The following is an 8,603-nucleotide window of genomic DNA, read 5'->3' on the forward strand; positions in this document are numbered from 1 at the left end:
CGGCACAAGTGCACCACTCAGAGACGGCTTCCCATCCAGCTCCAGCGTGGATCAGTGCAATGCCAGAACTGCCAGAGGTGGTTCCGCAGCAAGGGTGGCTACTCTGTTCATCGATGCCAGCCTGTCACGAGTTCTCCTACACCAACAGTCAGTCTGTCTGTGCCACTTTCAGCTTGTTGCCAGCAGCACTGCCCAACATGTCAGCGATGCTTCCGTTCTGCGGCCGGGTTCAAGCGTCACAACTGCAATCGTGGTGCGAGACCATCTGCTGCTGAGAGAGCAGCTCTGCCCCTCAGCTGCCCACGTTGTAAACGCAATTTCCGCCGGCAGCAGGACCTAGCCAGACATTCGCGGTCCTGCTTGTGATCCGTGTCCCGATTTCTGGTCCCCTTTCCATAGGGGTGACACTTGCCCCTCTGGGCAGTCATGCTGCTAGTAGTAGTAGTAGTAGTAGTAGTGTGTGTGTGTGTGTGTGTGTGTGTGTGTGTGTGTGTGTGTGTGTGTGTGTGTGTGTGTGTGTGTGTGTGTGTGTGTGTGTGTGTGTGTATGCATGTGCTCGCATCGTTGTTTTCTCTCAGTGATAAGCTGGTGACACTTACCGATTTGACTGATCTCGGAAACAAGATGGCGGAGTACTTGACTGTTGCGGAACGAAGTAAGTGTTCGCACTTGTATTGTTTAGTTTTCATCTTGTCATAGGCTTTCACATTAAGGTATATATCGTGAGGTGAGAGTGACGAGACCGGTGGAGGACCCGAAAGAAGAACTTCTTTTCTTCTTTTTTAGAAGGTGCTACATTTGAACCCGTAATCCTGTGTTTCTATGTTCTATATTCTATTCTATTCTCTTGTTCTGGTTCTGGATTACAGAGAAACTATTCTCTTGTTCTGGTTCTGGATTACAGAGAAACTATTCTCTTGTTCTGGTTCTGGATTACAGAGAAACTATTCTCTTGTTCTGGTTCTGGATTACAGAGAAAGTTCAAACTGTTTTCTGGATCTGGTTCTGGATCACGGAGAAACTGTTTTCTTGTTCTGATTCTGGATTACAGGGAAACTGGCCAAGCAGCTGGTAATGGCAGCCGGTGAGTTTGTCAACAACTTCGAGAGCATCATGACCACTTACATCCAGGAGAACCGACACGGCCTAGCAGATACCAACAATGTGGCCGGTCAGCTCTTCTACATCGTCAAGAAGAAGGCGATCAGCTGCAAGGAGCTTCTGTGCATCTTGGCAGCATTCACTCAGGAGGAAGTCGTCATGAGAGTGGCACAGATTATTGAGTGAGTGTGACACATGCGGACACCGGTGGAGTATTTGACCAGTGGAAGGGTTAGGGCAGGGGGTAGGTGGTAGGGCACAGAATGCATGATGACCCCAGAGGAAGCAGCACCAGATGGAATGGGAGGGGCATGGGGTGGGGGGGGGCAGGGGCAGGCTTGGGAAGGGGGAGGGGGCAGGTGAGGGGAGCCCTGGGGAAGGGTGTAGGGTGCTGAGTGCATGATGACACAGAGGAGCCAGTACCAGCTGGAGTGGTGGGAGGGGCAGGGAGAGGGAGCAGGATGGAGGGGGCATGGGGGAGGGGAAGGTGGGCAGGGAGCTGAATGCATGATGACACGGTGAAGCCAGTACCGGCAGCTGGAATGGGGGGGGGGGAGGGGGAAGGGGGAAGGGTGCTGAATGCTTGATAACACGGAGGAGCCAATAGCAGCTGGAATGAGGGGGGGGGGGAGGGGAGGTGGGGGACAGGATGGTGAATGCATGATGACCCCAGAGGAGCCAGCAATATGAATAAATGGCTTGAGGCCGGTGACTGTAGCATGGGTAACATGGGCAACCAAGTCCGCTAAAAATGTGAAATTTTCTGTAGCACGGTATTATTGCGACTGTTAGTATTCTATCTGGCATTACTACACTGCTGCTGTTTGAAATCCGATCGTCTGAAGCAAGTATGTGCCTGGCACTGCGCAGCCCCATGCCTGCAAACACTGGAATGTGAACTGGTGCTGGACGCAAACTCGACTCACGCAATCGAATTTGATTGAGCAGCACTGAATGCACTGGTGCATAATGAATAGTACCATCCCGACGACCGGATGTAATCGAGCTGTGCTGTACCTGATACTGTAGTAATAGGAGGGTTGATGGTGTGATTGGTGTTCGTGGTGTGATTGGTGTGAATGGTGTGCGTAGTGTGAATGCGCAAGGCCAGAGAGCGCATGTGGTGAAGCTAGATCTAATGCACTATACCTACAGTAAGATCGGGCGCCGAAGAAAGCAGGGGCTCGAGCGCAGCCTAGGAAAGTTCTTAAATTTTTGATTCTAGCCAGGCCGTTCTTATTCACACGCGCGCGGCAAGTCGAGTGACATCATGACGTTTGTCATGTACATGTACATGTACATGTAGTGCAATGTAGTACTTCTAAACTAGTGGGTGTCGTAAATGGGAATGACTGTACATGTAGCAGTTACTGTTTACACGTGTACATGACATGTACTCACCTCCCATACATGTACAATGTACATCTACGTACAATGTAGATCTAGTGTTCTTAAATCTGATAATTCTAGCCTGGACTGTTCTTAAAATTTGCCGGTTTTCCAGCCTGGGTGTTCTTCGGCGAGGTGTTCTTCGGCGCCCGATCTTACTGTACTTCGGCTTCAAGTACATAGATTATCATCCTGCACGCAGTACCAGTGTAGTATTTCTGTCATAAGTTATATGCAGTGCTCACTGAGAATGTTGTGGACATCACGCAACTGCACTATGAAAGAAACCTTGGGGGTTTGTCAACTGACAACTGCTCTATTCAGTTGCTAGTCTGCACATGCGCTGCTTTGAAAAGTGCTTTTATGGTGATGTTGAAAATTATTGACGTTTCGGGCCAGTCACCCATCGAACCTGTTCGGACGATGGGTGAATGGCCCAAAAGTCAATACTGATTTTCAACATGACAATAAAGGAATTTTTAATGCAGGGGGTGTGCAGTCACAGTCACAATGACATCATGCTACAGAATTTTTCACATTTTTAGATTGTGAATAGCAACTGAATAGAGTGGTTGTCAGTTGGCAAACCCCCGTTTCTTTCATGAATGGATCACTGCAACAACAAAAAACTAACTCATAACTTAGGGGCCGACATCCAAAGTTACGAGTCGTTTTGCTTTTCAAAACAAAACGTTTTCGTTTGGAGGTGGGTGGGTGGGTTTGAGAAGTCTCATTTTGGAAATAATTTTTCAATGCATGTGGAGAGTGCCCAGATGCTTCTGTTTTCCGAAAGTTAAAGGGGAAGTTAAGGCAAAAATTAAAATTTCACCAGTTGTAGTCTTCGGGGTGCTGAGTCGAATGGTCGTGGTCCGAGGAAGCTGAGACGCTCCCTTCCTACTTGAATCCCAATCGAACTCGCGCACTTCCACCGAAACTGGGTGACTGCGCCCTACTAGATGGGGATTTGTATGCAAAATGTCACTAAAAGCGCCATTTCGTTCTTATAAAAGCACGGATGACCGCGATTGGCCCATATGTTGTAGTCTTTTGGATGCTGAGTCCACTGGTTTTGGTCCGAAAAGGCTGCGATGCAGCGTTCCTCCTTTATTCCCAATCGAACATGGTTGAACAAGCGGTCACGTGCTCCTGCGTACACCAGTCACCTGGTCACCGTGCCTGAAGGGTACAACTTACTAGCCTGTTTGACCTTTTTTGGGTGCAGTCCTGTCACTCGAGTTGAACTCGAGTTGAACCTTGGTGTGAAAGTTGTCACCTGCTGGCGTGGTGACCAGGTGATTTGGGCACCCAGGACCACGTGACCGCTTCTTCAACCATGTTCGATTGGGAATAAAGGAGGAACGCTGCATCGCAGCCTTTTCGGACCAAAACCAGTCGACTCAGCGTCCAAAAGACTACAACATATGGGCCAATCGCGGTCATCCGTGCTTTTATAAGAACGAAATGGCGCTTTTAGTGACATTTTGCATACAAATCCCCATCTAGTAGGGCGCAGTCACCCAGTTTCGGTGGAAGTGCGCGAGTTCGATTGGGATTCAAGTAGGAATGGAGCGTCTCAGCTTCCTCGGACCACGACCATTCGACTCAGCACCCCGAAGACTACAACTGGTGAAATTTTAATTTTTGCCTTAACTTCCCCTTTAAAATCAATATTGTGTTTGAGATGGCTTTCCCTGCCGAAAGGCTTTGGTGGAAAATACCGAAACTAGGGGTGAAACGACTGACCCAATTTACTTATCGATTAGATTCAATCGTATCGACTGACTATCGACTGGTTATCGACTGACATTGCCCTTACACATGAACACAAGCACAGCATATTTCTGCATACATACATGCACGTGCATGGTCACACACCCATGCACAAGCAAACAGAAGCAAAATATGAGCGAAATGTTTCATTTTATGAAACAATCGGTAATCCCGTTTAGGCTGTTCATACTACATTACAATACGTGTCACGTTTTGGAATTCCACGTACTGTCAAACATTGTTTTCATGCAAGTGCATGTACATTCACAAAGGCACATACACGCTTTTCCTACAGCTGTGCGCACCGCTTTTTTTTTTAACAAACTGCCGGGAACAGCAGAACGAATCTCGGTACCGGGGTCCTAATCTGGATACGTCGTCTATGTTTCTGTACCAGGTGTTCAATTGACCGGTTTTTCCCCGCCACGTTCTATGTTGTCATGGCTATTCGGACAACGCCATGTTTGCCATGTTTTGGGTGTTGTGCGAATGGCCCATTAGAGCTCCGGAAAGGTCCACAATAATTATGATAAGGGCTGAGTCGGGTAGCATTTTCTTCGGGTATCGGGTTCGGATAGTTTTCCACGGGTAGCACGGGTACCCGATCGGGTAATGTTTCCACGGTAACACCACAATGCACCCCTTCCCTTACATACTGGCAAGACATGCGGAGTATTACATGAATTTGTACACGTGCACTGTACTTGATGGCAGGCACAGTGGGTTGGTCAAAGACCATGATTGAGATACGAGAGGTACCTGGTTCAAATCCTGCCTGGGAGCGGTTTATCCAGCCGTGTTGCTACCCACAGTCAACTGGGAACTTGTGGCCAGGCACAAGGGGTACATGGATGCGGCTAATGCCTATTGGCAGTAGTGGGGTTTATCGGCACTTGTGCCAGTGGCTGTGAGACTTATCCACTCACCCCCACCGTTAGGAGCTGCATCTGCCGCTAGAGGGTTTACCGGGTGTTGGAGGCCGTCGTGAGTTCCCTTCGTGAACGGACACGATATTTTCTTTCTTTTTTACTGCACTTCATGTCATCAGCGACTTCGGGTCTCGGGTATTATTCTTTACCCGTCTACCCGAGGTCTTCACGGGTAGCACGGGTACCCGACTACCCGTACACAACACTAATCATGATGTCTGCAAACAGTGTTGGGGGGGGGGGGGGGGTGAATGCATACAGTGTGAATGTGTACAGTACAGTCGAAGGGAACTGCAAACTGCATATGGAAACACACAGACAGTGCAGGGTGCTACAATACATGCAATACTGTGTAGTACAATGTTTACTAGCACATGTGAATATGCCCATACAGCAGTGTACATGTGCTTGTACAGGTACATGATATGAATATGCCCATACAGCAGTGTACATGTGCTTGTACAGGTACATGATATGAATATACCCATACAGCAGTGTACATGTGCTTGTACAGGTACATGATATGAATATACCCATACAGCAGTGTACATGTGCTTGTACAGGTACATGATATGAATATACCCATACAGCAGTGTACATGTGCTTGTACAGGTACATGATATGAATATACCCATACAGCAGTGTACATGTGCTTGTACAGGTACATGATATGAATATACCCATACAGCAGTGTACATGTGCTTGTACAGGTACATGATATGAATATACCCATACAGCAATGTACATGTACTTGTGAACATGATTGTGAATGTAAATGCAGCGATACTGCCGGAAGTTCGATAATGCTAAAGACAGAACTTGGCAGGATCTGCCGCTCGGTATGAGATAGCACAGTGAAATCGGTTCAAGATGACTGCTCGAGAGACATTCAAAATATGGTCTCTATTGCCAGCTGGTCGCCTCATCAAGGGTCGTTTGACTGGAAATAGCATCCCTGGGTCGATCCTGGTTGCAGTGGTCTTCTACTGTAGCGTACATGGAAATCCAGTCCGGGCCGGCACCCTCAGCGCGTACAGAACGCTGCGTGAAGTGCACTTGTTGATCCTATGCGACCAGCGCGCTGCAGCGCATAAATGCATGTGTATACCGCTTATCGACGGCTGCATGGCCAGCGCCCTGGGACCGCTAGGCGTGCGACCGGATTTCCATGTCCACCACAGTAGGATGGTGGTTGCCTTATCCGAGTGGCGCGCATTGACAGGTTTTAATGTACCTGTTCACCATGGGTGTTCTTCTGTCTGTTTATGTTTGTTTTTGCACTCCCTCTTAGGCGTGCACAGTTCATTGATGGTTGAGCTCACGATCCGGTCGTTCCTAGCCGGCAAGGCGCCCGACAAAACCTGATGCTCCGCGTAGGTTTGCCATGTGCTGTCCGTGGTGGCCAACACCTATCTCTGTCCAGTGCCTTGCGCAGTGGAGTGCTTGCTCAAAGTAGTGTTCAGGCTGCACTTTGGACATGGACAATAGTCACACGGAATCATGCCCTGCATCAGGTTTTTCATTCATTTCTTTGTTCTGCATGTTCTGATTTGGTTCGTAATGGATGCCAAGGGAATTGAATGATCGTTTTCTAGGTACTTTTTATCTTTTTTTTTGCACCGTCTCCCGCCAGTTATTGAATTATTGGTAAAAATTAATATTTTCTTTTAAAATTCTTTGCGTAAACTACACATAATTATTATGGAGCGTAGCACTTTTGATTTTCTTCATACAACTTTATTGGGTTTCCCACACCCGTTTTGCATATTTGTTTGATTTATCATTTCCCCAAGTTTTCCTTTAGATTTAGCAATGCTTTAGAAGTAGCAATGTATCACAAATACCGTTACGTTGACACACACACACACACACACACATGCACGCACGCACGCACGCACACACATACATACACACACACACACACACACACACACACACACACACATATATACACACACACATGCCGATGTGCACACATGCGCTGACACACACACATGCCGATGTGCACACATGCGCTGACACACACACATGCCGATGTGCACACATGCGCTGACACACACATGCATACATGACTGTACATGCAAATACGTCCGGCAGGACGCACAGACACCTCGTCTGTGCATGCATATCAAGGACAGATTTTGATTTGATCAAACCGCTGCTTCGCTAGTGTCGCTGCGTCTTACACAAGCAATGTGAATATTCTTGAACTGGAGTCCCACCTTGTTCCACTCTTGATATTTTTCCTTTATTTGGAGTGTGCCCCCCCCCCCCCCCCCTACTTCCTCACCCGGAAGTTGCAATTCAGCTTCTGCATCCTGCGCTCGTATTTTGCCGTTTTTTCAAGTTTTTCGCCTGCTCCGGCATTTTGCAGTGTTTTTAATTATGTGCAATCACTATAGCATTCATTGTATTCAAGCCGGACCCCGGCACTGCACAACCACAGCAGTCGGTCGGTCTGACTCGATTTTCAAAAGACTAAGTACACGCTCCTCTCAGTTAGGGCTGTCATGTGACATGCCCCAGGAAGTAAAGATTTGACTAGAATCGATTCATTGTGTTCTTGTTGTGTTGTGGCCTTCACCGCTATGGAGGGTATGCGGTTACATCATCAGTCGAGATGCTGTGGCAAGGTCGCGGCACACACACACGGCGGTGTTGTGCTAGAGACTCACGAGGCTGTATGAATACAATGTAGCCGTGACTGACTCGCGCTCTGCACATAGTGCCCATAGGCAATTCCGCTGACTCACCACCATGACATCATTCGCATAACCATGACATTTTAACTCGTATACTCTCAGCACTCAAAGCACATACTTGTAGTTACGTAAGTAGTTATCATTCGTTCATTGTCTCACAAGGAGAAAAAGAAGACAAGGCAGTGCGAGTATGCGCACTGCTATCCATGCATTCCTACGGTGTACTATTTATGTGTATACAAATTACGTGTCATAAAGTAGCCATGCTACACTATCCTCCTCCTACCGAAAATTCACGCCCTCGTGAATAGAGAAAGAAAACAGAAACATAAAAAAATAAAAACTCAGGACATAGCAAAATCAGTAAACTGAGCAGGCAGTCCAGGATTGCGAGCGAGATGGGCTCTGACGACAGCGGACAACAAGTAGAGTCATGGTCGAGGGCTTGCAGAGTAAGCACCGTGAGGCATCAGACGCGAACCGAATGTTCCTTCTGATCCAACTGCATTAGCCGAGAAGTACGACTAGTGCCAGAAACCTTCGGGAGGGCGAACAAATTTTCCACTCACCGCATTGTACCTGGGCAAACTGACCACTGAGAGGTCGACATTCACAGCCTTGGCAGCAGCCAACTCAGTTGCGGAGAGACCAGCAAGTACAGGTGTGGTGACATCCACAGACGCCGTTGTGGCAGAGGAACTAGCTTGCTCTG

The 8,603-nt window shown here is 47.9% G+C and overlaps 1 protein-coding gene across 1 annotated transcript in view; it reads left to right on the top strand.

Annotated features, from left to right (window-relative positions):
* The window catches only part of LOC135820766 (uncharacterized), a 29,247-nt gene extending 21,507 nt beyond the window's left edge, over nucleotides 1-7,740 (top strand). The window contains exons 9-11 of the mRNA XM_065333797.1: nucleotides 579-655; nucleotides 1,052-1,283; nucleotides 6,481-7,740. Coding sequence (XP_065189869.1) covers nucleotides 579-655; nucleotides 1,052-1,283; nucleotides 6,481-6,505 — 334 coding nt within the window. The 3' untranslated portion in view covers nucleotides 6,506-7,740. The remainder of the gene's footprint in view (nucleotides 1-578; nucleotides 656-1,051; nucleotides 1,284-6,480) is intronic.
* Nucleotides 7,741-8,603: the final 863 nt, after the last annotated feature.

The sequence above is a fragment of the Sycon ciliatum genome, chromosome 7, assembly GCF_964019385.1.
Source record: "Sycon ciliatum chromosome 7, ocSycCili1.1, whole genome shotgun sequence".
Classification (NCBI taxonomy): domain Eukaryota; kingdom Metazoa; phylum Porifera; class Calcarea; order Leucosolenida; family Sycettidae; genus Sycon; species Sycon ciliatum.